This window comes from Nerophis ophidion, linkage group LG04 (genome assembly GCF_033978795.1).
Source record: "Nerophis ophidion isolate RoL-2023_Sa linkage group LG04, RoL_Noph_v1.0, whole genome shotgun sequence".
Classification (NCBI taxonomy): domain Eukaryota; kingdom Metazoa; phylum Chordata; class Actinopteri; order Syngnathiformes; family Syngnathidae; genus Nerophis; species Nerophis ophidion.
The window spans coordinates 36946477-36970276 of record NC_084614.1 but is presented as its reverse complement, the minus strand read 5'-3'; the positions used below and the strand labels follow the sequence as shown (position 1 = coordinate 36970276).

At 38.3% G+C, this 23800-nt stretch overlaps 1 protein-coding gene across 1 annotated transcript in view; it reads left to right on the top strand.

Moving 5' to 3' along the window:
• LOC133551370 (E3 ubiquitin-protein ligase RNF43) overlaps window positions 1-23800 on the top strand; it is a 273983-nt gene that overhangs the window by 235829 nt on the left and 14354 nt on the right. Inside the window, exons 3-7 of the mRNA XM_061898011.1 lie at window positions 9259-9333; window positions 9412-9546; window positions 21113-21214; window positions 21298-21453; window positions 21539-21641. Of these exons, the coding sequence (XP_061753995.1) occupies window positions 9259-9333; window positions 9412-9546; window positions 21113-21214; window positions 21298-21453; window positions 21539-21641 (571 nt within the window). The remainder of the gene's footprint in view (window positions 1-9258; window positions 9334-9411; window positions 9547-21112; window positions 21215-21297; window positions 21454-21538; window positions 21642-23800) is intronic.

Here is a 23800-nt window from a genome sequence, read left to right as displayed (position 1 = left end):
CGCAGTGGTGAACATGCCCTTTCCCAACTACTTTGGCACGTGTTGCAGCCATGAGATCCCAAGTTAATTATTATTTGCAAAAAAAATAAAGTTTAATGAGTTTGAACATCAAATATCTTGTCTTTGTAGTGCATTCAATTGAATATGGGTTGAAAAGGATTTGCAAATCATTGTCTTCCGTTTATATTTACATCTAACACAATTTCCCAACTCATATGTAAACAGGGTTTGTAGATAGATAGATAGATGGATAGATAGATAAAAAAAAGTAGTGTTCATGTATGAGATCTAGAGCTGCCAATTATGGCCGAAGTAATAATTAAGACTATTGTTATCAATATTGAAATCATGATTACTGATTAAGTTAAGCAGTGTTGGGGTGTGAACGTATTTACAAATATATCATTTGTAATGTCTAATAAAAAGGCTAAAAATAAATGTCATCCACATGTTGATAGACAAATATTAATTTTTTATTCTTTAATAACATCAACTTGTCAGATCTTTGTCATTACATGATGCCTTTATCTCTATTTTTACATTTTGATAGAGGGTGGTTTTATTTATTTATGTTTTTGAGTTATGTACATTTATATGTACATGTAGATCCTGTATCGGGACAGACCCATTAAGAGTTTGACAATAAATATGTTGTATGTGGATCTATACACTATAAAACATTAACAAAATAATGTGTCATATGAATAATTTTTGAAGTAACACCTTTGTGACATGAAAAAAACACAAATAATGTCAAAAAGAACAAAACAAAAACGGTGTTTACTTTTTGATATCAAAATAAAACATAAAGCAGTTTGACTAATGAAGATTAAATCTAATAAACTAGCTTTGTTCTTCTCCAACACCTCCATAGTGTTTCAGTACAACAGTTTGGCCAACAAAAAAAACTCCGGAGTGATACCTCACACATTGAATAAACAATCTTCACCGCCCGTGTTCAATTCGATGAGATGACAAAATATTTTAGCTAATATTGATGTTATTTCAACACTGATACAGTTTGCAGTTAAATAAAGGACGAGTGAACATCCCATTAAACGAAGTAAAGACTTCATATACAAATTGTGACAACTTCCCGACACATAGCCTGATGCAAAACATCATATCGTTTTCTCCTATGCTTTTAGTGTGGGGAAAAGTGTCTCCAATATTGTCCACACCTGTCTCATCTATACACAACAGTGCGTTCTCAAACACACGGCAGGAGGTGAGGGAAAATAACGTTAAACCAAGCGCTTGGCTCCGTTTACTCCGAGGGGAAATCTCCACAGCCAAGTCAGTGTTGTTGGTCCGCCATAATTATCAAGTCAAATGACGCACGCGCCTGATTTCTTGTTGCCTAAAATGCATTAATAAATGACGGTTTTTCAGTAATTAAAAAATTTAATGGAATTACTAACGGTCTGGAATTTGATCGCATGTTATCATTGTACTGTTTACTGTTACATCCCTTGTTAAATAACAAGCAAAAAGTCAAGGGCGGTCACAGCATGTTCTTGCCGCAAATGTTGGTACATTTTTTTGAAATTACGGCGAAAAGACGAGGGCGGTCGTGGCACTTGCCGCTGCTAAATTGGAGCCCTGCAACTACAGTACATACGCTGTCTGGCGAGCTGTGTACAAAACTCAAAACCAGTGAAGTTGGCACGGTGTATAAATCGTAAGTAAAAACAGAATAAAATTATTTGCAAATCCTTTTCGACCTATAGTCAATTGAATAGACTGCAAAGACAAGATACTTATCGTTCAAACTGGTAAACTTTGTTATTTTTTTGCAAATATTAGCTCATTGGGAATTCCAAAAAAAGCTGCCACAAGTGCAAAAAAAGACTGCGAAAGTTGAGGAATGCTCATCAAACACTTATTTTTAACATCCCACAGGTGAACAGGCTAATTGGGAGCAGATGGGTGCCATGATTGGGTGTAAAAACAGCTTCCATGAAATGCTAAGTTATTCATAAACAAGGATGGGGCGAGAGTCACCACTTTGTGTACAAATGCGTGAGCAAATCGTCAAACAGTTTAAAAACAACGTTTCTCAACGTGTTATTGCAAGGAATTTAGGGATTTCACCATCTACGGTCCGTAATATCATCAAAGCGAAAATATTACTGATTGCCTGATCCCTCAAGTGGTACTGCATCAAAAACCGACATCAGTCCATAAAGGATATTACCACTGGGCTCAGGAATACTTCAGAAAGAATCATCCGGACTGTTATCGGCGCAAAGTTCAAAATCCAGCATCTGTGATGGTATGGATATGTATTAGTGCCCAAGGCATGGGTAACTTACACATCTGTGAAGGCACCTTTAATGCTGAAAGGTACATACAGGTTTTGGAGCAACATATGTTGCCATCCAAACAACGTTATCATGGACGCCCCTGTTTATTTAAGTTAAAGTACCACTGATAGCCACACGCACACTAGATGTGAAATTACCCTCTGCATTTGACCCATCCCCTTGTTCCACCCCCTGGGAGGTGAGGGGAGCATTGTAGCAAGACAATTCCAAGCCACGTGTTTGAACAGCATGGCTTCGTAGTAAAAGAGTGCGGGTACTAGACTGGCCTGACTATAGTCCAGACCTGTCTCCCATTGAAAATGTGTGGCGCAATATGAAGCCTAAAATACGACAACGGAACAACATAATCTGCACATCAAGCAAGAATGGGAAAGATTTCCACCTGAAAAATTTCAAATAATTGGTCTCCTCAGTTCCCAAACGTTTACTTAGTGTTGTTAAAAGGAAAGGCCATGTAACACAGTGGTTAAAATGCCCCTGTGACAATTTTTTGGAATGCTTTGCTGCCATTAAATTTTAAGTTAATGATTTCTTGCAAAAATAATGCTCTCTGCAGCTTGCTTTTGGTCGTGGACATAGAGCGACAGAAGTAAAGAGTCTTTAAACACTAGTACAGTCTACGATACCAACAGAAATATTTGTTGCCAGTTGTTTTTGATGAAAGAAGAATGACTAAAAGGATTGGAGAAATCTTTGGGGAAAATAATTCTTAACAAAGTACATCACAAAATAAGCAGCAACAATTTAAAAAGAGAGGAAAACAATATTATGTAAGGAAAATAAATGTTAGTAATATATTCAATAGCAACAGATTTGATTTAAATGTATGTATAAATTTTTTTGCGTTTTTAAAGAAAATATAAGCGTCTGTTCGTGTCGTTCTAGCCATTTCCAGGTTCCTAAATGGCTGTCAAAGTGTACCAACTTGTCGGAATATGTCCTCAGCCATCTACTTTCCAGGTGAGATGCATGATTTACGATCTATAATAAACTTCCAAAGAGCAGGGAAGTAGAGAAGCGGCTGACCACTCGATGATGTAAACATAGGGACACACAGTAGTATCACATCGCCGCTATAAATTGTTATCAGCGTTAGCGCTTATAACAATATCTGTAATACTTGGTTAATACTTAAGTCACGAAATGTAAATGGAGCATTGTTGGCGCTATTTGGATGGTTATTGATTGAATTTTATGGGCGGCATAAAGGACTTCTTGTTAAGCTGACTTTTATTTACGTCTATTTGATATTTACAATGAATTTTTTTTTAAATCCTTCTGTCGTCATGTCATGTCTCAAGTGCAGTTCCCAATTAATCCTGCCACTAACGATTATTTTGTTATCCAATTAATCTGTCTATACTTTTTTCGGTTCGTAGGTTAATCGGATACCAACAAAAACAAAACAAAATAAATTTGGAGATTTCAGCATTACATTTAATGCATTTATGTAAAACACAACTTGTTATGTCTTCCCTTTCTACTGCATTTCTTGTAATAAAATAAGAATATGGAGGTTGATGTGTTTGCAACACTGTCGACAAAATACAATTAAACTATATTGTGAAAATATAAATAAAAAGAATAGTTATTCATTCTTTTTTTCGTGGCAGCATAAAAACCTCAAATACAAAGCCAAAGAATGGACACGTTGTGCTCTTTTTTTATGCGTGTTTTGAGAGGCAGAGGTGCGGGAGGAGTTCCTTTATGACATCTCATGTACACAAAGGAAGTATCTGTTTCTTGCTTGTCATGTATTAACTTTCCCCTTTTGAAGTGTTAAAAAGTTATCGGAGTTCAACGGCGGCACTAAACAAACAAGGTTTTTCATTAACTTGTTAAACACATCAACGGAGTGACATTTTTACCTTCCACCAGTCCTACCCCAGAAGTGTGTGCGTGCGTGCGTGTGTGTGTGTGTGTGTGTGTGTGTGTGTGTGTGTGTGTGTGTGTGTGTGTGTGTGTGTGTGTGTGTGTGTGTGTGTGTGTGTGTGTGTGTGCGTGTGTGTGTGTGTGCGTGTGTGTGTGTGCGTGTGTGTGTGTGTGTGTGTGTATGTGTGTGTGTGTGTGTGTGTGTGTGTGTGTGTGTGTGTGTGTGTGTGTGTGTGTGTGTGTGTGTGTGTGTGTGTGTGAACACGTCTTATTTGTTGGATTTGCTGACTAGAAGTTCACATGTTTACCCTCATTGTTAGATGTTCGCAGAATTACCATTTTGTGGGCTTGGGCGTTTTAACGATTTTATCAATAAATCAACTTTTTTTGTTGCAGGTGATTTTATTTTTTAAAAAGTATGTTTTTCTCCACTTGCCCCACATACTTTTTATCCCCAGGAGCTTCCGCAAAATTTGCCCTCCCCGTCATTTTGTTAGCAGAGAATCACACATACACAGAGACAACATGGCTGCTGCCAACAAGAGCAAGAAAGAAAAGAAAAGTGTCGTTAGTGGTTTGGATTTGTGACAAAAGGCGTGCAACAATTGACAGCACACTGCAAAGTTTATTTGAAAAAGACAGCAGTTACAACAAACTTATTCCAGCATCTAAAAGAGGGGCAACCAGCCAAGTAGGGGAAATGCAACAAGAGGGCGGACAATAAACAAACTCCTGCAAGAAGGCAGCCTCGTGTGGTGGAGTCATTTACTTAAAGGGGAACATTATCACAATTTCAGAAGGGTTAAAACCAATAAAAATCAGTTCCCAGTGGCTTATTTTATTTTTCGAAGTTTTTTTCAAAATTTTACCCATCATGGAATATCCCAAAAAAGGCTTTAAAGTGCCTGATTTTCGCTATCTGTGAAGCCACCGTCCATTTTCCTGTGACGTCATCCAGTGATGCCAATACAAACAAACATGGCGGATAGCACAGCAAGATATAGCGACATTAGCCCGGATTCAGACTCGGATTTCAGCAGCTTAAGCGACTCAACAGATCACGCATGTATTGAAACGAATGGTTGGAGTATGGAGGCAGATAGCGAAAACGAAATTGAAGAAGATACTGAAGCTATTGAGCGAATAGCTATTGACGCTATTCGGGGATCGCCTTCTAACCAACGATTGAGTGTCGCAGGATATCCATACATCTCTGTGCCATGTCTGCCTTAGCATCGCCGGTAAAATGTGCAGGAGCAACTTAAATCCGTCAATTGGTAAGTGTTTGTTTGGCATTAAATGTGGGTGGAGGGAAACGCTGGATGCAAATATAGCTACAAATGTACATACAGCTAGCCTAAATAGCATGTTAGCATTGATTAGCTGGCAGTCATGCCACGACCAAATATGTCTGATTAGCACATAAGTCAATAACATCAACAAAACTCACCTTTGTGATTTCGTTGACTTTATCGTTGGAAATGCATCTGCAGGATATTCATACATGTCTGTGCCTTGTCTGCCCTAGCATCGCCGGTAAAATGTGCAGACCAAACAATAGGGACTTTCGCATCTTGTGACACGGGAGTAACTTAAATCGGTCGATTGTTAAGTGTTTGTTTGGCATTAAATGTGGGTGGAGGGAAATGCTGGATGCAAATATAGCTACAAATGTACATACAGCTAGCCTAAATAGCATGTTATCATCGATTAGCATGCCGTGCTACTCGATGCACACCCCACGTAAGCATGCTAATCGATGCACACTCCACGTAAGACAACTTGAATCCGTCCCTGATCGTGTTGTTACACCCTCCGACAACACACCGACGAGGCATGATGTCTCCAAGGTACGGAAAACAGTCGAAAAAACGGAAAATAACAGAGCAGATTTGACTTGGTGTTTGTAATGTCTGTGAGAAAATGGCGGATTGACTACCGAGTGCGAATAATAGAAAGGCGTTCAATTCGCCAAAATTCCCCCATTTAGAGTTCGGAAATCGGTTAAAAAAATATATGGTCTTTTTTCTGCAACATCAAGGTATATATTGACGCTTACATGGGTCTGGTGATAATGTTCCCTTTTAAAGGGAAACTGCACTTTTGGGGGAATGTTCACAATTCCTATATAAGACAAGAATACGTATGTTATTTTGTTTTTTTTTAATGCATTCTAACTAGTAAATAAACACTAGGAAATGTCCGCTATCAGTGAAGCTAATAGAAAAACCTCCAAAATCCTCCATTAACTTATATGCTCATACCTGTGGCGTTTTGCTATGTTTTCGAACAAGCCCTTACTATACAATCACATTTAAATGAATAATTATTCATAATCCCCACGCAGATTTATAAAAAAAAAAAAATAAATAAATCTCAAAGTTGACCAACTTCTCGGTTTAAGGCCTTAACATTCTACTATCCAGGTGAGAGGCATGATTTACAATCTTGAATTAATTTTTACCACTTCAAAGGCGATGCAGCAGCTCACCAGCCTAGTATGGAAAAAGCTGCATAAGATAGTTACCTCTCTGTGATCACGGCAGCGCTAAAAGTAGTTCCTTAATGTTTGTGCTTATAATAACAACATGGCTATTACTTGGTGAATATTTGGGTGACTACCATTAGTAAGAGGTGGCTAACAATGAAGCTTCATTGTTAGCCACCTCTTACTTGGCATGTATTACAAATTAGATTTCATGGAAAAATTATTACATATTTGTTTTTGTGTTACATGGGTATGATGAATAATGGTCAAAATTCCCCCCAAAAAGTGCAGTTCCCCTTTAAGATAATAGGAAAGGATCACAAATGACAGCTATAACTAAAGCGGTCACTCTGCACGTCGATAAAGCTGCCCACATACTAAAACTATAGCGCACTCTCAATGTTGGAGTTTGTTATTTATTTGTATACAATGTGCAATGCTCCATTTTTGTTTGATTCAAAACAGAACATTTACGTTAGCTTTTTATGGATCGTAATACTGGAGATTATTTCTTAGAATTTAAAGTGTAATGTTACATTTCTGTTTACGGAAGTATATCAAGGCGGATGTTTTGCTCTGCAGAGCAAGCTCTTAATTTAGTTATTGACAATTAGTCCATACACAGTGCATTTTGTATTTGTTGTAATTTTGCTAAGAGTGAGATGCAGTGAATGTTTATGTCATGTATCTTGTAAACTGTGGCCTTTTTTGGTCTTATTTCAAGCTACTAGTTTTTAGCCAATTAAAGCAAAACTTGTTTTGAATTATCTGTTATTCGTAATTATTGGTTTCTTTAAGAAGCAGGGTAAAAGTATCAAATCCATTTTTTGGGCAAAAAAATGTATTTTATTTTTTGGCCATCTCGCCCAGAGCTACCATTTCGTACAATGTACTCATGATACGTGCACAACCAGTTATATAGCAAACAACAAAAGTTTGCTTGGAGATCAAATACACAACCTTTGTTTCATGTGTTTGTTAATATTATGTCCGTTCAAATAAACCTACCATAACATTGTTCATGTATAGACAAAAATAATCAATCAATGCATCCATATTTTATAATAATTTAAAAAAAAAATATATATATATATATATATATATATATATATATATATATATATATATGCTTTTTTTTGTTTTGGCAAAATTCTGGCAACTGAGCTGGCAGTTTTTTACTGTAAGATGTATTGCCATTTTCACAGTGTATAATATGGGGGATAACTTGCTTTGAATGTAAGAGTCAAGCAGAAATGTAATTGCTGTTCATTCAGTACTTGTATTTTTTTTTTGTCAGAATTGAGGTAAATAATTAAAATTAAAAATTGCTTCACAAACTATATTATTTCCCGGCTGTTGCGGGCCTTATAAAATTATGTGTTGGTCCAGATCTGTCCCCCGGATTTTGAGTTTTACACCTGTGCAGTGGTTCTCAACCCACTTCAGAAAACACTTTTCTCTCCAAGTACCACTACACTGACTGTCATTAAAATAAAGTAGTGTAGTAGTCCTGACTATGTATTAAAAAAAAGGCAGAGGTTTTATTTATTTAACAATTATATTTCATAGTTTTGCCACTGTAACATTACAATGAGTTTAAACAGTAACAGTGTGTTTGGATATTTAGTTCAGTGATTATTTGGCATACCATTAGAGAATAACTGCTGTAAATCATGCAAGCAACTAAAATCACTGGTTTTACAGTTAAAAGCATTATATATATATATATATATATATATATATATAGATACATACATATATATATATATATATATATATATATATATATATATATATATATATATATATATATATATATATATATACATACATATATATATATACATACATATATATATATATATACATATATATATATATACATATATATATTCAAAAATGAAAATAAGAGCACACATTTTAATATAATGGGGATTCATGCTGGTATTTTTTTGGAACAAATAATTTTTGTTCTTCCATTTCCTATATTTCTTTTTTCAGATTTAAATGTCATTTAGACGGATCTTTGTTTTTTCAGGGTTAGATTTTTGTATCCAATTTAGTTCAGATTTTTCAAAATCAAAATTTGAGTGTTAAGTTCTAAATTTTACATTTTCTTTTACAAAATGTTTTCCCACAATTTAGCTCTTTCTATATTAGAATATTTTTATTACCAAAGGAAAATTTGTATTCTTTGGTTTTTCAGTATGTAGCCTGTGGTGAAAATAAGTTTTGGATACTCCTGTTCTGACATATCTTGCATGGTAGCTCATCATAGGCTTACTTCCTCCACTATCCATTTGACCCTCTTTTATTCCTTTCACCCTTTTGTAAGGAATCGTTTGCTATGCATTGACTTTTCCTCTCTCTTTGACTGGAATGGTTAAGCACAGGAAGTGGAACTGTAGTTTCTCATTATGATGTTTTCAGAGAAGAGCTGAACTAGTTTTCCCTTAGCAAGACTGCCACCTAGTGATGTTTTCGCGCTGTCAGTCCAGCCTTTGCAGAAGTGGGCACACCTGTGGATATTCAGTTGATTAAGTGTTGTCTATCTTGTTATTTCTCCTCCAGGCTCAGATGGCACTGGACAAGGGCGCTCAGGCTGTCATTTTCGATGTCAGCGATGATGCAAATGCAGCTGCTGAGGTGATTACGAAGACAGCAGACTCTTTCAAGGACAAAGACGAGTCTCAGTTTTGCCATATTTCTTTGTGTCACACACAGCTGAGAGAAGCGGACTCCCTTCCACGCCCAGTCGTGCTGGTGGACGCTGACGATGCCGAGGAGTTGATGGGTCTGGTCAACAAGAACGAGGAAGCTCAAGTCTGCATTGAGATCTTGTTGGAGCAGCCCAAATGGGTAAGCTAGAACAATATCGTTGTTAGTAAATACAGAAATTATTATTGGGGGTGTACTAATCCGATATGGTCTACTCTGCACTAGCAGCCACACAACAGCTAAGCACACAATAGCATACAAGCTAGACATATGTAATAGGTGTCTTCAAATCGAACAGTCGAAAGCCATTTGTCAATGTGAACAAATATCACATGATTATAGTTACATATTTCATATACAAAGTTTCCAAGACAGACATGTAATACAAAGTATTCGGCAGCAAACGTGTCCGTATCATTCAACTTTGTGTCATGCCCTGAATTAATTATTTTGACCAGTAGCTTCCGCCAAATCACAAATTAACACTCCACGTACAAAACATAAATCAGTTCCATCTACACCTTTTCAACTTCCTAAAAGCTGTAGAGTTGGGCGAAATTTAAAATAACAACAATATATACATAGCTGCCTCCTGTAATAACAGTGTATATAAAAATATTTTATTTAGTACCCATTATACCCATTTCAAACCGGGCTGTTGACGTACAGGTAGTAGAATAGAATGGACTTTATTGTCATTATACTTGCATATAATGAGATTAAAGACTCCAACTTAAGGTGGGGTAGTGGGAACAAATATGGGGTGAAATAAATAACACAAGAGAAAAAACAGTTGAAATAAACAGACTACTATCCAATAAAAATAATAAGCAATCCTGTACAATATACGAAACACTATAGAAATACAAAATACTGTACAAAATACAGAACAAGACGATAGTACCGAAGTAATACATAACAATCAGTGTCGGACGTATTGCACTCGAAGGGTAGCATTGCACAGTAGGGTATTAGGGCATGATATGTGTGTGGTAACTTATCGCGTTGTATTATTTTCTCAAAACTATTATTAATAGACTTGCTAATTTACTGTTAATAGTATGGAGGTAAATCAGGGCCAAAAGTCTTGTACCTGTACTTTGAAACTGAAGGTTCAGGTTTTGATGTTGAATGTTGAAAAATACATCAGTGTATTCAAAATAAAAAGAAATTAAAGCCTCTTTTTTTTTTTTTTTTTTTTTCAAGTTGAAAATATTTTTGATTCACATTGAATTTTTTTGCCGGTTGGACGTGCCCTAAACATCTCCCAAGGGAGGCGTTCGGGTAGCATCCTGACCAGATGCCCGAAACACCTCACCTGGCTCCTCTCGATGTGGAGGAGCAGCGGCTTTACTTTGAGCTCCTCCCGGATGGCAGAGCTTCTCACCCTATCTCTAAGGGAGAGCCCCGCCACCCGGCGAAGGAAACTCATCTCGGCCGCTTGTACCCGTGATTTGTCCTGTCTGTCATAACCCAGAGCTTCCAGACCCAGGACACGTTTGTAAGACTATGTCTCCTGGCTGGCCTGGGAATGCCTCGGGATCCCCCGGGAGGAGCTAGACTAAGTGGCTGGGGAGAGGGAAGTCTGGGCTTCCCTGCTTAGGCTGCTGCCCCCGTGACCCGATCTCTGATAATTGGAAGAAAATGAATGGATGGATGGATGGATGAATTTTGGCCCTGATTTACCTCCATATAATATCTGGTTATTTTCTGTTGTAACATGGCCCTATCTCCACTTCTGTTCAAATGTATTAAGCACTGATGCTTCTGTTGTTTCAACACTTTACATTAGTTTTGGGGTATACTACAAACTTGGGAGTCCTCAAGTAGTTACAGGGGCATTATTACTGACATTTTAGATCACAATTATAAAAAGACAAAAACACAGGATAGCGGTGTTACAATATCAGTTGAATTTTTTCCGTTTATTGATTTAAATAATTCGGTTTTTGCCCTTAAAGGCCTACTGAAATGAGATTTTCTTATTTAAACGGGGATAGTAGGTCCATTCTATGTGTCATACTTGATCATTTCGCGATATTGCCATATTTTTGCTGAAAGGATTAATAAAGAACATCCACTATTCAGTTCGCAACTTTTGGTGCTAACAGAAAAGCCCTGCCTTTACCGGAAGTCGCAGACGATGACGTCACATGTTGGTGGCTCAGCACATCTTCACATTGTTTTTAATGGGAGCCTCCAACAAAAAACGCTATTCGGACCGATAAAAGGACAATTTCCCCATTTAATTTGAGCGAGGATGAAAGATACGTGTTTGAGGATATTGATAGCGACGGACTAGAAAAGAAAAGAAACGAGTTAAAAAAAATGCAATTGCATTGAGACGGATTCAGATGTTTTTAGACACATTTACTAGGATAATTCTGCGAAATCTCTTATCTTTCTATTGTGTTGCTATTGTTTTAGTGAGTTTAATAGTACCTGATAGTCGGAGGGGTTTGTCCACGGGTGTGTTGACGCCAATGTCTCAGCGAAGTCGACGGCAGCTTTATGGACAGCGCAAGCTCAGCTGATCGCCGGTAAGAAGCGACTTTTTAACCACAATTTTCTCACCGAAACCTGCTGGTTGACATTCGGTCGGGATCCATGATAGCTTGACCGCGCTCTGATCCATAGTAAAGTTCACCTCCAGGAATTTTAAACAAGGAATCACCGTGTGTTTGTGTGGCTAAAGGCTAAAGCTTCCCAACTCCATCTTTCTACTTCGACTTCTCCAATATTGATTGAACAAATTGCAAAAGATTCAGCAACACAGATCTCCAAAATACTGTATTATTATGCCAAAATCTGCCGAAAGCTGATGACTTTTAGCTGTGTGTGTGCGCAGCGCTCATCTTTCATAACAGCCCGTGACGTCACGCGTACACATCATCATTCCGCGACGTTTTCAAGAAAAAACTCCCTGGAAATTTAAAATTGCAGTTCAATAAAGTAAACCGGCCGTATTGGCATGTGTTGCAATGTTAATATTTCATCATTGATATATAAACTATAAGACTGCGTGGTGGGTAGTAGTGGGTTTCAGTAGGCCTTTAAACAACTGCAGTGTCCAGGGACTTATTTCTTGATTTTTTTAAACAGTAACAAAAGCGACAAATATTTTTTGATTACAGCACGGTGACACAGGGGTCAGTGCGTCTGCCTCACAATACGAAGGTCCTGAGTAGTCTCAAATTCAATCCCGGGCTCGGGATCTTTCTGTGTGGAGTTTGCATGTTCTCCCCGTGACTGTGTGGGTTCCCTCCGGGTACGCCGGCTTCCTCCCACTTCCAAAGACATGCACCTGGGGATAGGTTGATTGGCAGCACTAAAAATTGGCCGTAGTGTGTGAATGTTGTCTGTCTATCTGTGTTGGCCCTGCGATGAGGTGGCGACTTGTCCAGGGTGTACACCGCCTTCAGCCCAAATGCAGCTGAGATAGGTTCCAGCGACCCCGTAAAAGACAAGCGGTAGAAAATAGATGGATGAATATAGAAAAAATGTATCCAACCACTGTAGTATCGACCATATTTTTTCATTTTCTTTTTTTTCATTTTTATTTATCTCATTCATTGATGTGCATTTAGAACGATAAATAATTATATCACAATTATACAATTTAAATTCACACAATTCCTGAGAAGGAGCAGGATGAAGAAAATCTTATAATTTCCTGCCCCCTTTGACATAATACATTATCTTACTTCATGAATATCATTTAAGCCGACACATATATCCAAATGTGATGAAACAATCAAAAACAAAAAACACAAGAAAAACACAACAATTGCAAAACTTCATAAAGTATAAACCAAACCAAGAAAATAATAGTAATAATATAATATACACCTCACGGAATGATACAGAGCAAATACCAAACCAGACAAAAAATAAGTAAAATAATAAAAAACAAAATGTAAACACTTATGGCTGTCCATATGATCTTATCGTTCTATCTTTATATATTTTTTTCAATTGGAATATATTTTTACAGTTTTTTATCTCGTTGTAAAGAGAATTCCACAATTTTACCCCCACCACTGATGTACACATTTGCTTTAAAGTTGTCCTTGAATATTGTTGTTTGAAATGACCTTTTCTTCTATGCTCTGTATTCTCAGAAGTGATGACAAACATTTTTTGTAAATTTGCTGGTAATGTTTTACTTCTAGCCTTAAACATGACACACAATGTCTGTAGCTTTACTAGCTCCTGTAGTTTCAATAGTCCAGAGTTAATAAATAAAATGTTAGTGTGTTCTAAGTAATCTACTTTATGAATAATCCTTATAGCTCTTTTCTGTAATTGATACAATGCCTTTATGTTACTCTTATATGTGTTCCCCCACACTTCCACACAGTAGCTGATATATGGCAATATAAGTGCACAATACAATATGCGCATTGCCCTATAATCTAACATATATTTTACCTTGTTTAATATAAAAATACTCTTAGACATCTTTTTTCGTACATGTGCAACATGAGATTTCCATGTCAGACCATCATCCAGTATCACTCCTAAAAATCTAAGTTCAGAAACCCTTTCAATATCAATTCCATCTATCGACAGTTTGATGGTGTCCTCTCTTTTCCTCTTACCAAAAATCATAAACTTTGTTTTTTTTACATTTAATGATAATTTGTTGACATCAAACTATCTCTTAAGTTTAATCATTTCCTGTTCAATAAGTATTGATAACGCTTTTAAGTCATGTCCCGAACTATAAAAGTTGGTGTCGTCCGCAAATAAAACACATTTCAATGACTTTGATACCTCACATATATCGTTAATATACAAAATAAACAATTTAGGTCCCAAAACTGAACCTTGTGGAATTCCACATTCAATCCTCATTTGTTCAGATGTATTACCCAAAAAATCCACAAACTCTTGTCTATTATCTAAATAACTTCTTAGCCATTCTAAAACTACTCCTCTCACACCAAGTGAATGCAACTTAGACAATAATATAGAATGATCTATTGTGTCAAATGCTTTTTTAAGATCAATAAACACACCGATAGTGTATTTCCTATTATCAGTTTCTGTTGCTATATCCTCGATTATATTCATTACAGCTGAAGCAGTGGATCTATTAGTTCGGAATCCATACTGGCTCTCACTCAACAGCATGTTCTTCTCAATAAAACTGTCTAATTTTTCTACAAATACTTTTTCAATTATTTTAGAAAATTGTGACAGCAGTGACACTGGTCTGTAATTAGTAAATATATGTTTATCTCCCGTTTTATAGAGTGGAATTACTTTTGCTACCTTCATTCTATTTGGAAAAGTCCCTGTTTGAAAAGAGAGATTAAAAACATAACATAGAGGTTTGATGATACAGTCAATAGTCTTTTTTACAATTATCATGTCAATACCATCACTGTCTGTTGATGCCTTATTTTTCAGTTTTGTTACAACCGATAGAATTTCATTTTCACTAACATCTCCTAAAAGCATGGACTGTAGCACTTTGCTTCCCCCTCTCCATCCATTCTGTATATCTTTATGTTCTTCAATACTCTCTGCCAATTTGGGTCCAATATTCACAAAAAAAGAATTGAATCCATTTGCTACTTCTTTCATATTTGTTATCATCTTATTATCCTCATTTATAAAATAGCTTGGTGGGTTTGTAGGCCCCGATGTTTTACCTATTACCTTGTTCAGAATATTCCAGGTTCCTTTAATATTGTTTTTGTTGTTTTCTAGTAAGTTATTGTAATAGTCTTTTTTAGCTTGTCTCATTATTGTTATCAATTTGTTTTTGTAAACCTTATATTTCGTTTCAGCATCATTTGTTCTTACTTTTATAAAGTCTCTATAAAGTTTGTTTTTCTTTTTACAAGCATTCTGTAGTCCCTTAATAATCCAAGGCTTTATATTGTAGCTGTCTCTTTGTTTCCATACATTCGGACAATGTATTTCATACAATGATAAATAAATATTAAGAAAAGCCTCATATGCAGCATTTGCCTCTCCCACATACACCTCATTCCAGTCTGCTTCAAATAAGTCCTTCCTAAATTTATTTATTGCCTCTTCAGTCCTTTTCCTTGTATACCTATGGGTTTTCTCCTCCCTCTTTCTATACATTTGACAGTCATAAGTAAGAAACACAGGTAAGTGGTCACTTGTATCATTAATTATTAATCCACTTTTTATGTTATTTTCTATGTCATTTATAAAGATGTGATCAATTAATGTTGCACAATTTGTCGATATTCTACTGGGTTTGGTGATCAATGGATAAAGCCCTCTACTATATACCACATCCAAGAAGTCTCTTCCTGATTTATTTCTGGGTGAGCTTAGCAGGTCTATGTTATAGTCGCCACACATGACGAATGTTTTCTTTTCCTTTACCTTACACAGTAATTCTTCCAGACTATCATGAAATGCTTCTACCTTAAACCCAGGTGTCCTATATAAACACGTAACAATAACATTTCTCTTCTTTTCTATGTCTACCTCCACAGTTACACATTCAAATAAATCATCGATTACCGTTGTCATACATTCGACAGGTTTACATTTCAAGTCGCAGTCAACAAACAGGGCCACACCTCCTCCCTTCTTGTTTTTTCTACTACTGTGATACAACTTATACCCGTCAATGGAGAAGTCAATACCTCTGTCTTTATCGATCCATGTTTCAGAAAGTGCTATTATTTTGATTTTGCTGTTTAAAGTCTTCAAGTATTCGTCAATCTTTGAGAAATTTGCATATAAGCTTCTGCAGTTGAAATGTATTAAAGACAATTTATTATCTAAGCTAACATTGTCATTAAATTGTTCCTCGGTGTAGTAGTCACAAGTAGCATTGATTGAGTTGAACAGATGGTTATCTGGGTCAACATCATATTCAAAGTCATGTAATTTATAGTCCATGTATTCAGCTCTTGAAGACGCTTGATTCTCAGTTGTCTCACCTTCTCGTCGCGAAACCGTCCCCATCTCCAGCCAAGGATGAGCCATGTCAGTCATACGCCTAGCAGGTCTCATCTATATTGATCCAAGTCACGGAGCTCTCGAATCGTGACAACTTTGGCTTCTTCATATGGTCCATTTAGCCGAATCATGATTTTACAGTTTCGTGTCCATGTTGCTTGTATCTTGTTTTCTTTTCTGAGGATGCGTGCTTGTCTTGCAATGTCGGCGTTCTTCTTTGTAAGATGTTCATTGATGTAAACCCCAGTTCCTTTCAGCTTCCTTCCCTGCCGTAGTAACTCCGTCTTGGTTGATATCAGTACTTCAGTCATCAACAATTATATAATCTGGGAAATGGACATCGTAACAGTGTAGGTCTCACTTTGTAGGATATGTACAGCGAGCAGTGAACAGTTAGCATATCCTCTCATGGTGTGTGGTACAGCATGTTTAGCTATTACTTGTCCTCCAGGGATGACACTTATAAAATAAGTGTTTATTTGCTGCCGTGGAGGCTAGCATTGCTAATGTAGAAGTGGCTACGCACTGTGGAGGGACGTTAGCTGCGAGCACGGACACTACAATGCGCTGAGGATGCGTTTGTTTGTCTGTCGCTGTCACATTTGCAGGAGACAGCTAGAATGTGTCATCATGCACGAACGATATAACGATAATATTCAAAGATCTGTCGCCGGCCAATTTTAATCATTCATATTGTATGTGGAGTTTGCATGTTCTCCACGTGACTGCGTGAGTTCCCTCCGGGTACTCCGGCTTCCTCCCACTTCCAAAGACATGCACCTGGGGATAGGTTGATTGGCAACACTAAATTGGCCCTAGTGTGTGAATGTGACTGTGAATGTTGTCTGTCTATCTGTGTTGGCCCTGCGATGAGGTGGTGACTTGTCCAGGGTGTACACCGCCTTCCGCCCGAATGCAGCTGAGACAGGCTCCAGCATCCCCCGCGACCCCGTAAGGGACAAACGGTAGAGAATGGATGGATGGATGGATGGTCTTTATTACACAATTCTAAGCACTTATTTTTTCTGTTGTTTGAAGCTGGTTCAGCGGCTAGCTTAGCTATTAGCGTGCCTGCTCCTGCTTGCTCTAGGTGTGTAAAATGTTTAGCTGCGTCTTAGTACTTAATACTTAATGGGAGTGTTTGCAACATTTACACCAGGGGTCTCAAACTCACTTTACCTGGGGGCCACTGGATGCAGAGTCTGGGTGAGGCTGGGCCGCAAGAAAAGATTTCCCCAAAAACTTTTTGCATACTCCTCAGCATATCTAGTCAAATAATGACGTTTCACATTGTATCCCTCGTGCACCGCAACTTTCTATGTGCAAAGAAGACATGTCGGGGTGCCCCTGTGCTCAACAAAGAAATATTGCATCTCCCACTTTTCCTGGAATTGTCTTTGCTCATCACTAACCCTTCTCTTCACTGCAGGCTTTGAAAAAGACATGTTTGGGGTTGTGGAATATATTTGTATTTAGCCGACACACGGAGAATAATGTTATTTCTGCAATGTGTAGTTACGCTTTTCCTCCCTACAGCAACACGGTGGTCGGTGGATAACAGTAAAGTACCAGGACAGCGAGCGCAAAAAAAGTGACGGCGTCATATAGAAATACATGTAGTGTTCATCGTGTGAGGCAATGCAAATTAAACAAAAAAAAATAACAATTTGAATTGGTCCAGGTTATCGGGGACTGTTATTACTGGCGGACATGTGTAAAAAAACCCTTGTCTCCAAGGCAACATCTCTGTCGCTTTCACTCACTTGCCGCTTTTCCACTAACGCAGAGGTAGGCAACCCAGAAAGATAAAAGAGCCATTTTGGACCCAAACAACACAACGCTGTCAAGCGCCATTCAAATAAAACTTGCGGGCCGCACCACCATTACACTTTCATATTAAGGTGGGGGCTGCAAAATAACGTCTCGCGGGCCGCAATTGGCCCGCGGGCTGCGTGTCTGAGACCCCTGATTCACACAGATGCACCGAGGGCGCCAACTTTACGATATATTAAACATTAAATCCTGCCCTCTAACGGCTTCTCGTACGTAATAATGTAATTATGTACGTACGCAACACATGCACTCACATTATCTTTAGGTTTTCCAATTTGGATGGCTAGGGTTAGCTGTCATTGAATGTATCAACTGTCATAACCGCAGCATGACTGCAAATTGTTCTCTTGGACTGCTTTTGTATGTGTGCACGCGCTCTCATCGCGTACGTGTTGACGAGACCAATTGAGTAAAAGCCGTAAACGCCTATCATTTTATTCGGGCCGGTTACAAATTATTACATAAACTTCGCAATTTCAAAAAAAATATGGACAATTGTCAAACAAATGTGTTCTGTTAAAACACTAATGGTAACATGAGCTAGCCAGTAGTGTTCTTGTTATATTTTTGGCTTTAAAAAATGTAACTGTGGGGAAGTAGCAAACAACACCTTTTAAGATATCAATAAATACAGTTTATTAGTTAGTTAGTTTAGTCTTTATTTGAAGGGACGATGCACAGAAACATTATGCTCAAAGAACGATATGTTCTGCATCAGATTATAGCTAATTAGATAATTTCCATTCGCAGTCCCTGGTTACCTAAATTAAAGAGATACAAAACACACATGCAATAAAGTTATAACAATGCAATTATATTATAGCATGTAATCAAATCAAGAAAAGTCATAAAATGCCCTTTCGTTGACACATACTTGTTATACATTAGAACCACACCTCATTTACATCATCACACATACACAATACATGCTCTTGTTCACATCTGTCATCATTTGTAAAACACAACCATGATTTTAACAGACAAACCTCTCAGCTTACAACAAAATGTTCTCATGCATAAATATAATACACATTAAGTTGACATGTCAAACATAGTGCCCACCTCAGTGACCGTGTGAGCAGCTTTGATTGCTCCAAAGCCATTTTTTTTCCATTTATCGTAATGGAGGTGATTTTTTTTTTTTAACTTATGTAGGAGATACATAATTAGCTCAGCCGTGGTACTAAAAATCAATACATTATTAGCCAGAGGGGATCTGTGATCGCCTTCGAAAGGCAATAGCGATCACATACTTTTTTTTTTAAATCGTCCAACACTAATTGGTGGCCGATTGAGCGACACATCCCTAATTAATATGATTGATATCAGGGGTTCCAAACTCAATTTACCTGGGGGCCACTGAATGCAGAAACTGGATAAGGCTGGGCCGCAAGAAAAGATTTCTTTAAAAATCTAACATGCACCTTTTAATGTATTCACCTTCTTTGAATGGCTTTCCTGCCCTTGCAACATACTTGCCAACCCTCTCGATTTTTCCGGTAGACTCCTTAATTTCAGTGCTCCTCCTAATAAAACTATTCTCCCGAATATGTTCCAGTTTTCACCCTGCCAACAATCCTAAAGGCGTGCCGTAATAGCACTACCTTTAACGTCCTCTAAAACAGGTCATTGCGTCCACCTTTTCATCATACAAACAGCTTGTCGGCCCAGCGACATATTGTATGAGGCTACTGCAGATTTGTGTAAGTGACTGCAAGACATATTTGATCAACAGCCATACAGGTCACACTGAGGGTGGGCATATAAACAACTTTAACACCGTTACAAATATGCGCCACACTGTGAACCCACACCAAACATTTCAGGAGAACATCTGCACCGTAACACAACATAAACACAACAGAACAAATACCCAGAACACCTTGCAGCCCTAGCTCTTCCAGGCTACAATATACACCACCTCAACCCCCCCAAGGTGGAGTGGTTTGGGGGGCGGGGGCGTGGTTGGTGGTAGCAGGGGTGTATATTGTAGCCCGGAAGAGTTAGGGATGCATGGCATTCTGGGTATTTGTTCTGTTGTGTTTATGTTGTGTTACAGTGCGGATGTTGTCCCGAAATGTGTTTGTCGTTTGGTTTGGGTTCACAGTGTAGCGAAAATTTGTAACAGTGTTAAAGTTGTTTATAAGGCCACCCTCAGTGTGACCTGTGTGGCTGTTGATCAAGTATGTCTTGCAGTCGTTTACGTGTGTGTCCGAAATCCAGAAACACACTGTATGACTGGGCTGGCACGCTGCTCGTACAAATTGTAGAGGGCGCTAAAGACTGTGCCAATACGGCACCCCCTGAACATTGTTGATTGGTCGAATAAAATCGTCAGTAATTCAAGAGAATGGTTGCCCTGAAATCCGGGAGCCTGTTGAAAATATAATCCTGTCAAGCGCCATTCATACAAAACTCGCGGGCGGCACTAACATTAAATTTTCATATCAAGGTGCGGGGCCCTGCGATGAGGTGGTGACTTGTCCAGGGTGTACCCCGCCTTCCGCCCGATTGTAGCTGAGATAGGCACCAGCGCCCCCCGCGACCCCGAAAGGGAATAAGCGGTAGAAAATGGATGGATGGGATGGATCAAGGTGCGGGCCACAAAATAACATCTTGCGGGCTGCGTGTCTGAGACCCCTGATTTAGATATTACACTAGTTTGCTCTTCCACCAACAACACAAATATATAAAATGTGTATATTTTGTTTAGTAAACACATATTGACCTACATTGGATTGGTTTTGGCATCTTTAATGTACAAAATGTAGCAAAGTTACCCCTATCTATTTTTGATATATGCGACTAGATGGGAAATGTTTGAAGAGCCCAGATAAAAACAATAAGTGATGACTATGTTGCTTCTTTTTGCATGCCACAGTTATTATAATGCCATACACATGTGCTTCCGTTTCAGCCACATTATGACGTGGGCATCCTCCTTACCGTTGTCTTGGCTATTTTGACCATCGTCCTCATCTTTGCTTTTCGCTACAAGTGCAAATCTAACAGAACTTGGGTAAGTGAAAGTGGCAACACTTAAAGCTTCAACCTTCAATTCCCATTTCTAACCTGCAATCTTTGTCAATGTTGTCAATGCAGGACACGGCCCATCAGCAAACTGTCAATGCCATTAGTCGTTTGGAAACCAAAACCTACATCTCCCAGGGCTGCTCAGGCACACATCGCTCCCATGGCAGCAGTTCCAACTCCGGCCCAGTCTGTGCTATCTGCCTGGAGGAATTCCAGGACGGCCAAGTAAGAGGAATCCAACCTCAGGATACATAACACGCTTTAAACGTATGTACCACTAATTTAAATGTTTCTCCCTTTTTCAACCAAGCATTTGAGGATCATCTCCTGCGCTCATGAGTTTCACAAAGACTGTGTTGATCCTTGGCTGCTGGAGCGCCGCACCTGTCCTTTGTGCATGCACAACATCTTGGGTGAGCATTGGCCCATTTCCAGACACTTCATTGGGTATACCTATTGAGTAACAATGCAACTTTATCAAAGACATACAACGATAAGAGAATGTACACAAAACAAAAGGGCTTTAATAACGAGTGCTAAATAGCGTGAGCAAACTAAAAAAAATGCATGTACAAACTGTACTTGTGGGCGTGTTGCGGGTGATCTTCTAAAACTGCATGTGCAATTGATAACAAGCAGTAGTATAAACTCCTCCGGAAGGAAAGTAGCTCTTGACTGTCCTTAAAGTCAATAGAAGTCGCTAGATGACATCATCGCTGCATTTAAATAATTGATTGCAACGGATGCTGTAGGAGAGAGGTTGTGAGAGTTTTTTTAAATTTTTTATTATGATCAGAACTGCAAGTTAAACTTTCTTCTGTTCAATGTTAGTTTTCGTGATCAAAAAGTTACAGTATCAAATTTGATCAAAATATTGGATGGTTGTGACATTATTGTCATATATTAACTGGCTCTTTAATATGACCTAGAGCATTGGTACAGTACGGCAAAAAAGTATTTAGTCAGCCACCGATTGTGCAAGTTCTCCCACTTAAAATGATGACAGAGGTCTGTAATTTTCATCATAGGTACACTTCAACTGTGAGAGACAGAATGGGAAAAAAAATCCAGGAATTCACATTGTAGGAATTTTAAACAATTGATTTGTAAATTATGGTGGACAATAAGTATTTGGTCAACCATTCAAAGCTCTCACTGATGGAAGGAGGTTTTGGCTCAAAATCTCACAATACATGGCCCCATTCGTTCTTTCCTTAACACGGATCAAATGTCCTGTCCCCTTAGCAAAAAAACAGCCCCAAAGCATGATGTTTCCACCCCCATGATTCACAGTAGGTATGGTGTTCCTGGGATGCAACTCAGTATTCTTCTTCCTCCAAACACGACGAGTTGAGTTTATACCAAAAAGTTCTATTTTGGTTTCATCTGACCACATGACATTTTCCCAATCCTCTGCTGTATCATCCATGTATCCATTTTGGTATAAACTCAACTCGTCGTGTTTGGAGGAAGAAGAATACTGAGTTGCATCCCAAGAACACCATACCTACTGTGAATCATGGGGGTGGAAACATCATGCTTTGGGGCTGTTTTTGTGCTAAGGGGACAAGACGATTGATCCGTGTTAAGGAAAGAATAAATAGGGCCATGTATCGTGAGATTTTTAGCCAAAACCTCCTTCCATCAGTGAGAGCTTTGAATGGTTGACCAAATACTTATTTTCCACCATAATTTACAAAAAAAATATTTAAAATTCCTACAATGTGAATTCCTGGATTTTTTTTCACATTCTGTCACGGTTGAAGTGTACCTATGATGAAAATTACAGACCTCTGTCAGCATTTCAAGTGGGAGAACTTGCACTATTGGTGGCTGACTAAATACTTTTTTGCCCTACTGTACGTTGCAGTGAATCATTTTTCGGTGACATGACAGTAAATTTAATATTTTCCTTTAGATCTTGCTTTGGAAGTTAAGGCGTCAGTTGTGCACATGCGCATTTCATTAGTCTGGATTTATGCTTTGTAAGCCAGTGCAGTAATCACAGTGGCTTTGCACACGCACAAATCATTTGCAGTCTGGGTTTTGAGTGTTGAGGTTCTCCGCTCTGCTCGTGCAGCACCAGCTGCAGTTAGACCGACTGCCTGTGAGTGCTTTGGAACGGGGGTGGGTGGGGGGACACACTCCTCTTTGAGGACAGTAACTGCAGCATGTTTTCATCTCAGAGTCTCCAAAACACAGGAAAAGTCTCCAATAACACCGGGAAAAAACGTGAGATTTGTCGCTCGTAGCTGTTTACAAAAAGGATTTGGAAAGTCGCCAAATTTAGCAACAAAGCCACCAAGTGGGCAAAACTGTCAAGTGCACACAACTGCAGTAGTTTTATGAAATAATGTAGTAATGCACAGCATTTACAGCGGAGAGTGGACTTCTATGATATCTCCATCCTGCTGCTTCTCAGTCAAACACAGCATCGGCATCTTCATATTTTCATTGATAAATTAATATTAATTCGACTTTCTCTGCTGACTTTAAACTCATTCTGCTTCAGTATGCTGTGAGCTAGCAGTGATACGCTCGTAGTCAACTACACACTCTTTTTTTTTTTTGA